At 45.8% G+C, this 17,937-nt stretch overlaps 1 protein-coding gene across 11 annotated transcripts in view; it reads left to right on the top strand.

Annotated features, from left to right (window-relative positions):
• DIP2B (disco interacting protein 2 homolog B) overlaps positions 1-13,277 on the top strand; it is a 247,874-nt gene extending 234,597 nt beyond the window's left edge. For all 11 annotated transcript variants that reach the window (XM_034935861.3, XM_034935860.3, XM_055095660.2 and 8 more), the window contains 4 exons: positions 1,645-1,719; positions 4,039-4,216; positions 6,047-6,170; positions 9,211-13,277. In XM_034935861.3, the coding sequence (XP_034791752.1) occupies positions 1,645-1,719; positions 4,039-4,216; positions 6,047-6,170; positions 9,211-9,463 (630 nt within the window). In that variant the 3' untranslated portion in view covers positions 9,464-13,277. The remainder of the gene's footprint in view (positions 1-1,644; positions 1,720-4,038; positions 4,217-6,046; positions 6,171-9,210) is intronic.
• Positions 13,278-17,937: the final 4,660 nt, after the last annotated feature.

The raw sequence follows: 17,937 nt of genomic DNA, 5'->3' as shown, positions 1-17,937 counted from the left end.
CATTGTATGAAAGGTGGATAGAAGAGCTGGTTCTATGTTTTTTTTTTTCATGGTTTTTTTTTTGTTTTTTTGTTTTTTGTTTTTTGTTTTTTTTGAGATGGAGTCTCACTCTGCCACCCAGGCTAGAGTGCAGTGGCACGATCTCAGCTCACTGCAACCTCTGCCTCCCAGATTCAAGGAGAACTTGCCTCAGCCTCCGAGTAGCCGGGGTTACAGGCACCTGCCCCCACGCCCAGCTAACTTTTGTGTTTTTAGTAAAGATGGGGTTTCACCATGTTGGCCAGGCTGGTCTTGAACTCCTGACCTCAGGTGATCACCTGCCTCGGCCTCCCAAAGTGCTGGGATTACAGGCATGAGCCACTATGCCCGGCCCGGTTCTATCTTACAAACGTCACAAGGAGAAAGCTAGGAGAGGCCGAGATGGGAGTGTGGTTTAAGGTCAGGGAAGACACACATGCATTTAAAGTTGAAAGGAAAATAAAAATGGGGGTGAGATTAAAGATATTTGAGAGTTAACATCTGTGGGAGTAAGATTTCTTAGATTAGAATGAGGCTATAAAACGTCAAAAGAGAGATTTAGTGAGAAGCAATTTACTAAGGATGATAGGAAACCCACATGCATTGTCAAGACAAGTGGGAATTTCTCTGCCCTTTGATGAGATAATGATGATACCTCAGAATCCTGTCTAGTAATTCTGAAGGGCAGTGAAAAAATTGTGGAGGGAAAAAAAGAATCCCTGCCAAACCTACTTGGTGGTGTATCACCCCATGGGGCGCTTACTCCAGTCTCACTCTCCATTTGCATCTGCGAGCGGAGGGGGGTTTGGCTGATTTTGTCACTGCCTTGTCACATCTTCACTTGCCTCAGCAGCCAAGCACACCTCACGAGCATTAGCCTGTGCCCGCCCTGGACTAAGGGAACCGTCTCATCTCTTCCTTGAGGTTTTAGATGTTTGCACCCAGATAATTATTGAGGGCTTCTCAAGTAACCTCATACTTTAGAAACCCAAGATAAAAAGGGAGTTTGAAGGGGGCAGAATGTGGGTAACCAGAGAGGCCCTTCTTATGTTAGAATGGCTGAGCCATTCCCTCAGCCAGCATATGTGTCTTCCTTTTCCTTCCTGAGGAAGATCCTGGGGTCATGGATATCCTTCTGTCCTGCAAAGCTGCTGCTGTCCTCTCTCACTCTTCACATTCCTCCAACTCTAGCACCAGCTGGAGTCTGGAGTGGAGTCACTCAGGCTGTCCCTGCCTGCTGCCCTTTCTGTTTTAAAGGGTTTCACTGCCATCATTCCAGTGAATGAGAAAGAGCATGAAAAGGGAAAGGTTATTCTACAAATTCTACTGTTAAGGTCCTGATCTGCAATTTCTCATCCCTTTGAAGAGATGGCAGACTGGCTCCCATTTTATTTTTGAGGCTGAGTTTTATTTAGACCTTTCGTCTTCAATGAACTGAGGAAGGTTCAGTGAGAGCAAGACACAAGGTCTCTGCCATGATCCCCTCAGGGTAGCTGCTGTGATGCCGCTACAGCTGGCTCGCCATGTGTGCCTCTCTCACCTCTCCGCAGGTAACTAACCGTGCATTTCCTGGAGGTCATTAGATTTCACTGAACTCAATCTTTGTATTTTCCCTTTGATTCTTAGATTTTACCTGGAGTGAAAGTGGTTATTGTTAATCCTGAGACCAAAGGGCCAGTTGGAGACTCTCACCTTGGAGAGGTTTGTAATAATTTTCATTTTTACTCTGAAAAGTCAGCAGTAAAAATCTCTAGGGTTCACATTTTAGAAATCAGTAAAACTGTGGATTTAGCTTTCCCCTGTTGTGAATGGAGTTAATTTTTTTCTGTAAGGCATGAGACTGAAATTGACAGAAGAGGGAGATTGAAACTGGGATCCAGGGAAGATTTAGGCACCCAAACTGGAAATGGTGCCAGATTTGTCCACTGACATGCCCTTAGCTAGAAAGGAAAGTGAGCAAATCCTACATGTTCCCACCTATTAAGGTATGAAACTGAAAGGAGTCACATATTTACAAATTTTTAAGGTCATTCAGATGTTATATTGTATTCTAAAATGTATCCATGTTTGCATTAACAAAAAAATTCTAGGCCCAGCCCTTTAACAAAAAATATTTATATATAAATACATATTATTTGTATATAAGTATATAAAAATTAACTATATAAAATAGTTAATTTTTCTTCCCCCAAATCTTTGTTTTTGTTTATTTGAGACAGTCTCACTCTGTCGCCCAGGCTGGGCTTACTGCAACCTCCGCCTCCCGGGTTCAAGTGATTCTTGTGCCTCAGCCTCCCAAGTAGCTGGGACTACAGGCACGTGCCACCATGTCTGGCTAACTTTTTGTATTTTTAGTAGAGATAGGGTTTTACTATGTTGCCCAGGCTGGTCTCGAACTCATGAGCTCAGGTGATCCGCCTGCCTCAGCCTCCCAAAATACTAGGATTACAGGCATGAGCCCCCATGCCCAGCCTCCCCAAATCTTTGAAGGATGCTGATATTTCATTACGTAGCTGAATGGGAGGAGTACTGTAAGTGCAGGAGCCAGATGACCTCGGCTCTGCCACTTACAAGCTTCTCAGTATTGGACAGGTTAATTTCTTGGGGCCTCAGTTTCCTCATCCATAAATAATAATAGCACTGGCAGCCGGGCGCAGTGGCTCACATCTGTAATCCCAGCACTTTGGGAGGCCAAGGCGGGTGAATCACGAGGTCAAGAGATCGAGACCATCCTGGCCAACATGAGGAAACTCAGTCTCTACTAAAAATACAAAAATTAGCTGGACATGGTGGCGTGTGCCCGTAGTCCCAGCTACTCAGGAGGCTGAGGCTTGAACCCGGGAAGCAGAGGTTGCAGTGAGCCGAGATCACGCCACTGCACTCCAGCCTGATGATAGAGCAAGACTCTCAAAAATAATAATAATAATAATAATAATAATAATAATAATAATAATGGCACCATCCAGGTGCAGTGGCTCATGCCTGTAATCCCAACACTTTGGGAGGCTGAAGCAGGAGTTTGAGGCCACTCCACTTTGAGGCCAGGAGTTTGAGACCAGCTGGGCAACATAGCAAAGACCCCATCTCTACTTCGAAAAATTTTTTTTTTCTGAGACAGTGTATTGCTCTGTCACCCAGGCTGGAATGCAGTGGTGCCATCTTGGCTCCCTGCAACCTCCATCTCCCCGGTTCAAGTGATTCTCCTGCCTCAGCCTCCTGTGTAGCTGGCATTACAGGCGCACACCACCACGCCTGACTAATTTTGTATTTTTAGTAGAGAGGGGGTTTCACCATGTTGGCCAGGCTGGTCTTGAACTCCTGGCCTCAAGTGATCCACCCGCCTTGGCCTCCCAAAGTGCTGGGATTACAAGCGTGAGCCACCACGCCCAGCCTATTTTAAAAACTTTTAAATGTTAGTAGTAGCACCTACCTCACCTCCTGAGTAGAATCATTATAACAATTAAATGTATTAACACCTGCATCTTTATTGTACATGGAACAGTGTCTGTCACATAATGATTCTTAGTAACATTATTGTTAGCTATCGCTCTGTTTATATTATAAACTCAAACACCCCATGGTGTTTCCCTGTGGGCTTCCACAGTTATCCTGGAAGCACAGAAACGATCCCTGATGTGTTCGTGGGACTCTTGAGGAGAGTGAGAAATGAGCCAGGGAGGCAGGGTAGCCTTGTGGGTGAGAGCACAGCCTCCGGAGCCACACGGGCATGGGTGCGAGTCTCCTCATTTCCGCATGTTAGGTGAATTAGTTAACTCCTTGTTTTTTCATCCGTAAAATGGGAACAACATTGTATGAACTATGTTGTCATGTCATATATATCAGGATGGATGGAGATTAGGTACATGATGAGCACGTGGTAAATGTCAGCTGCCTTTATTGATGCAGTTGTGTTGTTGTTAATATAAAAATGAGATTTAAAAAATCAAAATAACCTGATCCAAGAGAATTAATACAGTTGTGTGTCCCCAGTGAGTTGTGACCAAAGCACTTTTCTTGTAGATTTGGGTGAACAGTCCCCATACAGCCAGCGGCTACTACACCATCTATGATAGCGAGACTCTTCAAGCTGATCATTTCAACACTCGCCTCAGCTTCGGAGATGCAGCTCAGACACTCTGGGCTCGGACAGGATACCTTGGTTTTGTCCGCCGGACCGAGCTCACAGCGGCCACTGGAGGTACTTCTGCAACAACTCCCCATTGACCCTGCTTTGTGTTTCTGTAGCACTAGCTGACCTCCTTCAGCCTGCCTTGGATTGTGGAGTGTGTCTATTTAGTTACTCCCTTCTGTGACTCTTAAACCCATAAGTGACTCTCTCTTCATTTGGAGTCATGCCTTGCCCCATGAAGAGTGTCTAAGAGGTGAGCGCTTGGGGCAAGCCCAGGAGCATCCCGAGCTGTGAGTCAGAGAGATGTGCCTGATGGCGAGTGAGCGTCCCTGGCTAAACAGACTTTCAGTCCCTGCAGGGCTGATTCCACATCCGGGACAAGCATTACATCTTATAGCTCTTCTACCCTGCACACCACCTGGGGAGCAGGAGGAATGGCCCTATTCCCTGAGAGGGGTGTCAGTTCCAAGGAGCCATCTTGCTGAGGCATGGCAGTGCCTCAGTGTCTTGCGTTGGACACAGCCTTCTTCCTGGCCAGGCCTCTGGTATGAGGATTCCCTCCCATCACCCTCTGCCCAGTTGATTGTCACAGCTTCACTGCTGCCCACCATCACTCTTTCTTCCAGACTGACACTTATAGCCATTTAAAAATACCCAAAACTGACTATATCCTGCACTTGAAGAAGTGATAGATATATAACTCACTGGATTTTAAAGTCCTAAATTCTCCATAGTTCCATACTGACCAGCATCCATAGTTCCCCAGATTTCATGGAGAGGCAGGGGCAACCCAGGGGAGCAGAGGGTGGCATCCCTGCCTGGTGCCCTGGTTTTGCAGCCCACCTCTGCCACTTGCTGGGTGACCTTGAGCAATCACTTAGCCTCTGTTTCCTACTTAGAAAATGGGGGTGACTGTGTTTCTTGCCTCATGGAAATGATGTGAGATTAAAGGACGTGATGCATTTAGATGCCAAGAACGGTGCCTGGCACACAGGAAGCACCCATTAGTCATTCATTGCTATGTTTCTCTTGTTTTTGTCATCAGTCTTCATGAGCTCACCAGGTGATGGGAGCCTCTGCTGCACCTCCTGATCCTTTTCACTCCAACAGCTTCAATCACTTTGTTTTGCTGAATTTTTCAGAAATCTGCGTTTTTCCAGAAATTACTGCAAAATAATCTTCCTTCCTTCTGTATCCTAGCTGGATTACAAGCCTGTTAGAAACCAGGACTAGTTTCCTCCGTGTTCTACAACCCTGCTTCTTATATGTGTATTCCATGAAGCTACCTAGAAAAAATGACACTTATTCATCTCCTCTCCCTCTCAACTCCTGTCTTTCCTCCGTCCCTCCCCTCTGGCTGAGTCCTGTTTGTCCTTAAAAGCTCAGCTCTGCCCTCAGCTTTTCCAGGTGCCTTCCCTGAATCTTTGAGCTAGACTCAGTGATGTCCTCTGCCCCTCCGAACCTCATGCACACTCCTGTCGCTGGGCTTGTTACATTACAACGGAATGCCTCTTTGTGTATCTTTTCCCCCACCTCAACTGTAAGGATCTTCAGAGCAGGAATTGGGTTTTGTCAGTTTTGTCTCCCCAGCACATAACACAGTTCCTAACATGTAATAATACTAACAGCTAATTTCTGGTATCATTCACAAAATACCACATACCATATTAACTACTGTGCATGGATTAACTCACAAATCCTCACAGCAGCCATTGATTATCATTCCCATCTCACAGAGGAGCAGCAGGATTCAGAGCCTTAAGGAATTTGCCCAGAGTTACACAGTTGGTGGGGGCAGAGCCAGGTGACAGGCAGTCTGACCCCTGTGCTGTGGACTCCAGTGTTATGTTGCACTCAGTATATGTCCGAGCCACATTTCTCTCTTTTTCTTTCTGTCAGAGCGTCATGATGCATTGTATGTGGTGGGAGCGCTGGATGAAACACTGGAGCTGAGAGGATTACGATACCACCCAATCGATATTGAGACCTCGGTGTCCCGGATCCACAGAAGCATTGCTGAATGGTAACTCCCTCAGCATACACTGTGCTTCCCACTTCAGCTTTAGTCGTAATCTCAACTGATCTAATTAATTGGTCATTGGGACCACATACCTACCTTGAAACATAGAGCTCCATGGGAGGAGTAAGGAAATAGACTGATTCTTGTCTTGGGTGTGCAATCTGCTGTGGCCAACAAGGCCTATCCACAGGAGCCAGATGAGGCCATGAGGCCCCTGGGGAATACTCTTGATACCTTCTGTGGAATGCTGGAACTGAGTCCTTTTTTAGTGATAGACTCTCATAATGGGAAGGGACTAACAGATCATTGATCTCTTGAAAGTCAGCATAATATGGTGGAAAGAACCAGCTTAAAGGCTCTCCTCATCTGTAAAACACTCTCTCTGCTACTTCCTAATTATCAGAAGCATCAAATGAGAATGTGCTTTGTAAACTATTAAATGGTAAGCAGATGAAAAGGGTAGTTAATATTATCTCATCCAGTTTCCTGCTCTTTGCAGGAATTCCCCCTACATTTTCCCTGATAAAGGATCGTCCAACCACATATTGACTTAAAATCTGTAAAATTAAAACTGTGGTTTGGCCGGCCACAGTGGCTCACATCTATAATCCCAGAACTTTGGGAGGCCAAGGCGGGCGGATCGCTTAAGCCCAGGAATCCAAGACCATCCTGGGCAACATGGTAAAACCCCATCTCTACAAAAAAATTTAAAAAATAGCCAGGTGTGGTGGCATGCCTGTAGTCCCAGCTACTCAGGAGGCTGAGGTGGGAGGATCACTTGAGCCTGGGAGGTTGAGGCTACAGTGAGCCAAGATTGTGCCACTGCACTCCAGCCCTGGTGACAGACTGAGACTGTCTCAAAAAAAAAAAAAAAAAAACCACCTCTGTAGTGTTTACCTACTGGCTTTCATTCTGGGTTCTTAACCAATACAGAATCCGTTTGGTTTGTTTTCTACCTATTTTAGTGAATATGTCCTTCTTCACCACTTTTCCCCATGCTAAACAGCCACAGTTCTTTTGATGGTTGCTCATGCTTTCCAGATACTTCTTTGTCTAAAAATGCTCTTGTCGGCCGGAAGTGGTGGCTCACGCCTATAATCCCAGCACTTTGGGAGGCTGAGGTGGGTGGATCACCTGAGGTCAGGAGTTCAAGACCAGCCTGGCCAACATGGCAAAACCCTGTCTCTACTAAAAATACAAAAATTAGCTGGACGCAGTGGCAGGCACCCGTAATCCTAGCTGCTCGGGAGGCTGAGGCAGGAAAATTGCTTGAACCTGGGAGGCGGAGGTTGCAATGGGCCAAGATTGCGCCACTGTACTCCAGCCTGGGCAACAGAGCGAAACTCTGTCTCAAAAAAAAAAAGATGCTCTTGTTTCCATAGGAGTCTCTCCCCAGACCTGAACAAGACTCTGACCAAGACAAGAACATCTTTAGACATCTGGAAAGCATCCAGGGAAGCTGGGTGCTGTGGTTACTTTGTCATTTTAGACATTTGACTCTTAATGGAACCAAATATTGTGTACATTTTTAATTACTGGAATTTGGTTTTGTTTGTTTTTTTTGTGAGACAGAGTCTCCCCAGGCTGGAGCACAGTGATGCGATCCCGGCTCACTGCAACCTCTGCCTCCTGGGTTCAAGCGATTCTTCTGCCTCGGCCTCCCGGGTAGCTGGGACTACAGGCACACACAACCATGCCCGGCTAATTTTTGTATTTTTAGTAGAGACGGGGTTTCACCATATTGGCCAGGCTAGTCTTGAATTCCTGACCTCGTGATCCGCCCACCTCGGCCTCCCAAAGTGCTGGGATTACAGGCGTGAGCCACCGCACCCGACTGAAATCTGTTTTTAAAGCAATTTAGCCCCGCATACCAAGTCAGGCCCTACCTTCTAACCCAGTAACACCACTCGGTAGAAAGTGGCTTATGGCTCTTTTATACAATAGGAGACACTTGCGTGGGGCACTAATAACTCATGTGAGTCAGACAGACTCTCTTCCTGTTGGTTTTAAGAATACTGCCTTAGGGTGGTCTGAAGGTAGTGAGTTAATTCAATTGATTGTTAATAGTCAATTACAAATCAATCAAACTATTCGTTCTACTCTTTCCCTCTTTCTCACTACTGCACTTGACTAGTCTAAAAAAACAAAAGAATATTTTATTAGTCAAAGCTCTTATGGGGCAAATAACAGGCTCCCTTCAAAAAAGCTTAAGTGAAAGAATTAATGGAAAGAATACCTGGCTATCTCAGACATTCCAAAAAAACTAACTCTGGGTCTCAGGAAAGGTAGAAACAAGGGAATGGTAAGGCCATCAGGAATCACTGTCCCCTTACTTTCTAGAGCCATATGGGCATTCCCTTCTTTCTTTTTCGCCTCCCTGAAGAGGGATTCTCTCTGCTTCTCTGTGCCCTGGGCTACCCCAGAATATTCAAATCCATGTCACTGGTTCAAATGACCAGTTAACAACTTTTTTTTTGAGACAGAGTCTCACTCTGTTGCCCAGGCTGGAGTGCAGTGGCGCAAACTTGGCTCACTGCAACCTCCGCCTTCTGGGTTCAAATTATTCTCCTCCCTCAGCCTCCTGAGTAGCTGGGACTACGGGTGCCCACCACCAAGTCTGGCTAATTTTTGTATTTTTAGTAGAGGCGGGATTTCGCCATGTTGGCCAGGCTGGTCTCGAACTCCTGACCTCAGGTGATCCGCCCATGTTGGCCTCCCAAAGTGCTGGGATTATAGGTGTGAGCCACCGCGCCTGGCCTGACAACTTTAAATTCCACTTTCAAACTCCCAGGAGATTCTGGACAACTCAGCTGTGTTCACAGGGGCAAGATGTCTCTCATATATATATATATTCATTATATAATTTTTCCCTCAGTCTTATCAGGTGAAATTGAAAGGTGTCATATATGGTAGACATGACTGCTGACCTTCTGGTTGGGATTGAGGGGAGAAGGCGGGGAAATGGGCTAAGTCTGGGACAGATGCTATAAAAGATAACTGAAAAATGTAGTGACAAGTTAATGAATTGTCATTGAAATTTCAGTGCCGTGTTCACATGGACCAACTTGCTTGTGGTGGTTGTGGAACTGTGCGGCTCTGAACAGGAAGCCCTAGATCTGGTCCCATTAGTGACCAACGTGGTCCTGGAAGAGCATTACCTCATCGTTGGCGTCGTGGTTGTGGTGGACCCAGGTGTCATCCCGATCAACTCCAGAGGAGAGAAGCAGAGGATGCACCTCCGTGATAGCTTCCTAGCTGACCAGTTAGACCCCATCTACGTGGCTTATAACATGTAACCAGCCTTGTGGGGACTGCAGTGGGCCATTCTGAAGAATCACAAAGACAGAAGACCTCTGGCTAAGAGCAGGCTTTCAAACGATGTGAAATAAGCTGAGATGGCTACATGATATTCTTCATCTCATCCTGTGGGATTCTGCAATCATAAAACACAGGAAAGGGGAATTCTGTGATGGCAAATGAAAAAAATGTTAACATTTGGTAGACATGTGCTTTGACATAGCGTGAGCAGCACATTACTAAAGCAATTACATGCATGTTGCATTTTTTTCATCTGTTGTACATAGTTGTATTTTTATCTAATGCCGTTTTAGAATTTTCTAAGGGAATTTAATGAATTCACATGAAAGGGGTAGTCTGAGCGACACAGTTCCCCACTCCGTACTGTATTTTGCCATTCTGCCGTAGCTAGATGTTCTGTGGGGTTTGCTAACATGGAACTACTCAGCTTTCTTTCAGTCAACCCATAAGCAAATCAGATAACCCACTGACTATAAGAATTACTTTATATAGATAATTCTTGACTGTAAAACATTTTGACCAGTGTTTTACAACATGTACATAAGAATACACATAATTCAACTAGAGATTTGAAGAATTGGCTTGTATAGTTATAACAACCACAGTAGAAACATTTCTACTTTGAGAGAATTTCAATATTCTCTTAATGTTGTGTAATTGATTAGGTAACTAAAAAGCGCAAATTGTCGGCAGGTTTTGCTGTACATTGTTCTATGTCTTTGTTGGCTGGTGTATTTTATAAACTAAAGCTGCCTATGTTTCTTTTTAAAGCTCGCATTCCCAGAATCAGCTTAGGCTTCTATGAATTCAGCCTGTTTCTAAAAGCTGAAAATCTCAGTTTAAAAATCAAAATGTTAACACAAAGCTAAGATTCATCAGAGCCCACCCTATTCTAAGGAACCACAATAACTTACTCTGGCCCCAGCGTTAAAACGATCTTTCAGATTTAGAGTGACTATGTAAGAATTTAGGATTTCCTCTTTTCCAGGCACATTGTAAACTATGTCTACAGTTTATCCATATAACTTCTCTTCTGAAAACTGAGGAGTGTCCTCTGTTCTTCCAGTTCACGGGGGCAGGGGGTTTAAAACAAGAATGATAGGCCAGGAAGGCAGTGGGGATCCACCATCACATGGAACTGTAAGGCCATATAACTACACAAAACTGACCAATCTGGGTTGCCAAAGCAGCCAGGCTTATGCTGAAACCGGGGAAGTCTGACATATGCAGGAAACTCTTTTGAAATAACTGTGGTGCCCAGGCCAAGTAGAATGAGATGAGACTGAGTTTGGCCTCTGGCTCGGTTTCCTTTCTTTGGTCTGATACTTCATGTATTTGAATATAGTTAAATCGTATTATTTTTTTCTTAACAGAAATATTTTTAAAAACGAAAAAGTACTCAAAAGTGAGAAAAGTTAACTTGTTAAAGCAGAATGGTTCTCTTTGACCCACTCTGGTCTATTGTGTAAATATTTATTTAGACTATTTTAATAATACATATTATTTACCCCACTGTAACATCATGTAAACTAAGTATGTTTTTAAACAATTTTTAAGACTTGTAATTACCCTGAAAATAAGGTTTATAATGCAAAGACCAGCTCCTTTGCGGTGGCAGTGCTCTAGGGCTGCCATTACACGGTCTTGTGACTAAAAGCCACTTTGTGACTCCCTTCATGTAATCCTCTTTTCCTCCCCACTCCTCCACAGAGGGCAGACCTCAGGACATTTGCCAGTTCCAGATCTCTTTTTCAACATTTTGATGGAATTAATTTACACGTAATGAGGGAAGTCCTAGGATGGATAGAAAAAAAGCACTTACATTGGGGCACACAGGAAATCCCAGTGTCTAGCAATGGTTTGGTTTGCAGAGAACACAGCCTGATACTTAATTTTCTTAAAACTGTTTTTAATGATCCACTAAACAAAGCAGGGGATCCTGAAGCTGATATAAATAAGTCTAGCTCTATAATCCCCAAGTTCTAAAAGTTATGGTTAGATGCTATTCTGTGGGTTGCTTTGATAATTCTTACTAACACAGATCAGGGTGTAGGCATCTAGAGATGCACTGTCCACTGTAAATACTATAATGAGAGCCACATCTGTAATTTAAATGTTTCTAGTAACCACATTTTTTAAAAAGTAAAAAGAAACCCATGGTATTGATTTAAATATATTTTATTTAACCCAATAGCTCAAAAACACTATCATTTCAACATAGGATCAATATAAAAATTATTAATGAGTTATTTTCCTTTTTTTCATATTAGGCCTTTGAAATTCAGTGTGTATTAAACACATCTCAATTCAAACCATCGCCATATTTCAAGTCTTTGTAGCCAAATGTGACTAGTGGCTACCATATTAGACAGTGCAGATCTATACTCATTCCTTCAAATATATTACTCTGTTAATCTCAAAGTGTGGCCAACTCCCATTTACTTAGAGGCTGATTATCTAGTTTTGTAGTTCCTCAGGCCTCTAATTTATTTTTTGCTTTCTGCTTTATTGATCTTTTGCATGTCCCCCAAAGCCAGAATCTGCTCATGGAGGAAGGAAGGCTAAGAACTGTCCTTGAGGAACTTCATCAGTAACTCTGGTAAAGCATCCTGTGGAGGGAGAGGAGAGCCCAGTCATTTGCTTAGATGGTGTTTGTGGGATCACCTGCAGATTTAAAGTCTACTCTGCCACAGACTCGAGTAAGAAAATGTTCTCTTGATGACACAGTGCTCCTACTCTATCCACATTAAGTAGCACTTTTGTGGTAGAACTGATTCTTAAGGCAGGCCTGAAAGGCCATTACTAATAGAAACACAGCCTTTCCAATCCTCTGGAACATATTCTGTCTGGGTTTTTAATGTCTGTGGAAAAAAACTAAACAAGTCTCTGTCTCAGTTAAGAGAAATCTATTGGTCTGAAGGTTTCTGAACCTCTTTCTGGTTCTCAGCAGAAGTAACTGAAGTAGATCAGGAAGGGGCTGCCTCAGGAAAATTCCTAGATCCTAGGAATTCAGTGAGACCCTGGGAAGGACCAGCATGCTAATCAGTGTCAGTGAATCCACAGTCTTTACTTCCTGCCTCATAAAGGGCCAGGTCTCCCCAGTACCAAGTCCTTTCCTCATGAAGTTGTGTTGCCTCAGGCTGTTTAGGGACCATTGCCTGTCTTGGTCACATGAGTCTGTCTCCTTACTTTAGTCCCTGGGCAATGCTTGCTTAATGCTTTTGTTGACTCAACAAGGGCCCGAGGCCTTAGGTTTTCTATTAAGGTCTCTGCCCCAGGCATGGTGCTCTATATCTTGGCCAAATAAATTACTTTCCTTGAATATCCAGGAATCTTTTAGACTAAAGCAATGAGGAGTTATCACCTCATCCTCAAACTCCAACAAGATCTATGCCTTAGTGTTGTTTTTGTTGTCTGCTTTGATGTAAAAGCAAGAGTATTTGGAGCAAGAAGCTGCAATGCGCCAAATACACAATAGGCCTTTTCTTTATCATTCATACGACATTTCTGGTTTAGGTGTATGTAGTTGGGCCATGTTACTTGTCCAGAGGAAGAGACTAAAGATATAAGAATAATTTTTTAGTCCTAAATGCTGTTTTGTTTACTTTCTGTCAAGATATTTACCCGTGTCAAATTCAAACTACAGTACTGTGTAATTATGTATAAAGTTTTTTTATTTATTTGAAGTTAGACTAGATATACATTTTTAAATTTAACATCTGGCTGGACAGTGTTCTATTAACTCATTGAATGTGTTTCCTTTGTCTTGTGTTAATAAATATTGATGCCTGATTCTGTTTAATCCTTCACACATTGGGTGGAGGCTAGGGAATTGATAGATTTTAAATTTAACTTTAGATGGTAAGACCCAGTGATAGCTGGGGTAGTCTAAGGAAAGTGAACACAGAGATCCAGAGTCAGTGCTATTAAAGGATACTAGGTCAGGGAATCAGGGTGTCACTTTGAAAACTAAGGAGCCTGTTGTCAGGACTCTTCAAGGTAATAATTATAGTTTAGTCTTCCTCCCACCCATGTAGCATTTGGTAGTTGTATTTTCTTTTTTAATTTTTTGAGACAGAGTCTCACTCTGTCACCCAGGCTGGAGTGCAGTGGCACAATCTCAGCTTACTGCAGCCTCCGCCTCCTGGGTTCAAGTGATTCTCCCAAAGTAATCCCCAGTAGCTGAGATTACAGGCATGCGCCAACATGCCTAGCTAATTTTTATATTTTTAGTAGAGACAGGGTTTCATCATGTTGGCCAGGCTGGTCTCAAACTCCTGACCTCAAGTGATCTGCCCTTCTCAGCCTCCCAAAGTGATTACAGGCGTGACCCACCACACCTGGCCTAAATTTGAATTTTTTCTAATCTGTAATTAGGCTGGATTTTAGCTTTTCCTAAAATGAGATTTCATTTGCTCTTCCAATTCCTGGTTTCAAGAAACTTGGTGGGAGCCCATCAAATTGTGCATGTTTTCAGACACCGAAACTGGTCCTTGAATTATTTCATTGATCCAGACTACTCTGGCAGCTGAGAACATTTTTTCATGTCACAGCACTGTGATAAGAGCTGAAGCCAGAGAGAAAAAAATATCAAGTCACTGCCCTCAAGGAGATATAGGATAACAATCACAATACAATACAAGGGTTAAGAGCAGACATGCATTGTGAGAGCAGGCAGGCAAGGCACATAGTCTGATGGTAAGGGAGGATAGTAAGGAGTAGGGAACCCTGACCTGGGTTTCAGAGGATAAGACAGCCAGATAAGATAGTGAGCAGGAAGGCAGAGTCGCATATTCTGGGAACTAGAATTCATTATTGGGATTGCTGTGGTTTGAATGTATGTGTCTGCCCAAAATTCATATGTTAGAAGTTAAGACCCAATGTGATAGTTTTAAGAGGTGGGGCCTTTTGGGAAGTGATTAAGTTACGAGAGCTGTGCCCTGGTGAATGGATTAGTGCCCTTGTAAAAGTACTAGAGAGAACTGGTGAGGCCCTTTTGCCTTTCTGTCCCTCCTCCCATGCGAGGTCATGGTGTTCATCCACTCCAGAAGAAGCAGCATTTAAGGTACCATTTTGGAAGTAGAGACCAGGCCCTCACCAGACACTGAAACTGTCAGCACCTTAATCTTGGACTTCCCAGCCTCCGTAACCATGAGCAGTAAATTTAAGCTGTTTATAAATTATCCAGGCTTAGGTATTTTGTTGTAGCAACACAAAAGGACTAAGATAAGGGTACAAGGTTTGAGGGGAGAAAAGTAAAAGATAATTATGGAGGCTTGAGCCAGGGACAGATCACTGATGGTCTTGTATATCATGCTAAGAATTTTGGACTTTTATCAAAGGGGCAAAGGAGAGTTAGTTAGGGATTTAAAGCAGGGGGATAACATGCTCAGATTCGCAATGTAGACAATTATTCTGGCAGTCATATAGAAAATAAATTGGGGCTGGGCATGGTGGCTCGCGCCTGTGATCCCAGTACTTTGGGAAGCTAAGGCGGAAGATCTCTTGAGCCCAGGAGTTCAGGGCTACAATGAGTTACAATTGCACCACTGCACTCCAGGCTGGGTGACAGAGCAAGACCCTGTCTCTGAAGAAAAAGAAAAAGAAAAAAATAGATAGGAATAGATAGGGAAAAGGAGATAAAACTGGAAAGACTAGTTGGGAGACCTTTGCAGTAACCACAGTGATAGAGTGCTATGATTTGAATGTGTTCCCTCCAGATTCTTCTGTTGAAACTTAATGGCCAAGGTGATAGTTTTAAGAGATCATTAGGTCATGATGGCTCCTCCCTCACAAATGGACTTACAGCTCTTATGAAAGGCTTCATGCAGCAGCACTTGACTCGCTTACCTTCTGCCCTTTACCACCAGTGTTCCTCCCCTCTGGAGGACACAGCAACACAGCACTCTCTTGGAAAGAGAGCAGCCCTCACCATACAAGCCAACCTGCCAGTGCCTTGATGTTGAACTTCCTGGCCTCCAGAAGTGTGAGAAATACATTTCTGTTCTTTATAAACTACCCAGGTTCAGATATCTTTGTTACAGCAGCACAAAACAGACTAAGACATAGAGCAAGGGTACTTCAAGGCAGTAAGAATGGAGAAGAGAGGCCATGCATGAGAACTTTGGTGGCATTAAGATTCCAACTGCTGGCGGGCGCGGTGGCTCATGCCTGTAATCCCAGCACCTTGGGAGGCTGAGGTGGGTGGATCACCTGAGGTCAGGTGTTCAAGACCAGCCTGATCAACGTGGTGAAACCCCATCTGTACTAAAAATACAAAAATTAGCTGGGTGTGGTGGTGGCGCATACCTGTAATCCCAGCTACTGGGGAGGCTGAGGCAGGACAGTCGCTTGAACCTGGGAGGCAGAGATTGCAGTGAGCCGAGATTGTGCCACTGCACTGCAGCCTGAGCGACAGAGTGAGACTCTGTCTCAAAAAAAAAAAAAAAAAAAAGCTCCCTCTCCCTCTCCCCACAGTCTCCCTCTCCCTCTCTTTCCACGGTCTCCCTCTCCCTCTCTTTCCACGGTCTCCCTCTGATGCCCAGCCGAAGCTGGACTGTACTGCTGCCATCTCAGCTCACTGCAACCTCCCTGCCTGATTCTCCTGCCTCAGCCTGCGGAGTGCTTGTGATTGCAGGCACGCACCGCCACGCCTGACTGGTTTTCGTATTTTTTTGGTGGAGACGGGGTTTCGCTGTGTTGGCCGGGCTGGTCTCCAGCTCCTAACCGCGAGTGATCCGCCAGCCTCGGCCTCCGGAGGTGCCGGGATTGCAGATGGTGTCTGGTTCACTCAGTGCTCAATGGTGCCCAGGCTGGAGTGCAGTGGCGTGATCTCGGCTCGCTACAACCTCCACCTCCCAGCCGCCTGCCTTGGCCTCCCAAAGTGCCCAGAGTGCAGCCTCTGCCCGGCCGCCACCCCGTCTGGGAAGTGAGGGGCGTCTCTGCCTGGCCGCCCATCGTCTGGGATGTGAGGAGCCCCTCTGCCTGGCTGCCCAGTCTGGAAAGTGAGGAGCGTCTCTGCCCGGCCGCCATCCCATCTAGGAAGTGAGGAGCACCTCTTTCCGGCCGCCATCCCATCTAGGAAGTGAGGAGCGTCTCTGCCCGGCCGCTCATCGTCTGAGATGTGGGGAGCGCCTTTGCCCCGCCGCCCCGTCTGGGATGTGAGGAGCGCCTCTGCCCAGCCGTGACCCCGTCTGGGAGGTGAGGAGCGTCTCTGCCCAGCCGCCCCGTCTGAGAAGGGAGGAGACCCTCCGCCCGGCAGCCACCCCGTCTGGGAAGTGAGGAGCGTCTCCGCCCGGCAGCTGCCCCATCTGGAAGGGAGGTGGGGGGGTCAGCCCCCTGCCCAGCCAGCCACCCCGTCCGGGAGGTGAGGGGCGCCTCTGCCCAGCCGCCCCTACTGGGAAGTGAGGAGCCCCTCTGCCCGGCCAGCCGCCCTGTCCGGGAGGGAGGTGGGGGGTCAGCCCCCCGCCCGGCCAGCCACCCCGTCCGGGAGGTGAGGGGCGCCTCTGCCCGGCCGCCCCTACTGGGAAGTGAGGAGCCCCTCTGCCCGGCCAGCCGCCCCGTCCGGGAGGGAGGTGGGGGGGTCAGCCCCCCGCCCAGCCAGCCACCCCGTCCGGGAGGTGAGGGGCGCCTCTGCCCGGCCGCCCCTACTGGGAAGTGAGGAGCCCCTCTGCCCGGCCACCACCCCGTCTGGGAGGTGTGCCCAACAGCTCATTGAGAACGGGCCACGATGACAATGGTGGTTTTGTGGAATAGAAAGCGGGTAAAGGTGGGGAAAAGATTGAGAAATCGGATGGTTGCCGTGTCTGTGTGGAAAGAGGTAGACATGGGAGACTTTTCATTTTGTTCTGTACTAAGAAAAATTCTTCTGCCTTGGGATCCTGTTGATCTGTGACCTTACCACCAACTCTGTGCTCTCTGAAACATGTGCTGTGTCCACTCAGGGTTAAATGGATTAAGGGCGGTGCAAGATGTGCTTTGTTAAACAGATGCTTGAAGGCAGCATGCTCCTTAAGAGTCATCACCACTCCCTAATCTCAACTACCCAGGGACACAAACACTGCGGAAGGCCGGAAGGCCGCAGGATCCTCTGCCTAGGAAAACCAGAGACCTTTGTTCACTTGTTTATCTGCTGACCTTCCCTCCACTATTGTCCTATGACCCTGCCAAATCCCCCTCTGTGAGAAACACCCAAGAATGATCAAAAAAAAAAAAAGATTCCAACTGCTGAATATTCAGGGTAAGGAAGAGGGAATCCAAAATAACTCCTAGATTTCTGGCTTGGGGGTTAGGTGGATGTGGGGCCATTTACCAAGGCAGGGGAGAAAACAGGAGGAATAGATTTGGGAAAGAAGACACTGTGTTCCATATTGGTCATGTTCCTTTGAGGTGCTGTGGAACATGCAGGAGAAGAGGTCCAACAGACAGCTGAATACTGAGGTATTTGCCTCAG

The sequence above is a fragment of the Pan paniscus genome, chromosome 10, assembly GCF_029289425.2.
Source record: "Pan paniscus chromosome 10, NHGRI_mPanPan1-v2.0_pri, whole genome shotgun sequence".
In the NCBI taxonomy this organism is placed as follows: domain Eukaryota; kingdom Metazoa; phylum Chordata; class Mammalia; order Primates; family Hominidae; genus Pan; species Pan paniscus.
This window is presented reverse-complemented; position numbering and strand designations above follow the sequence as displayed.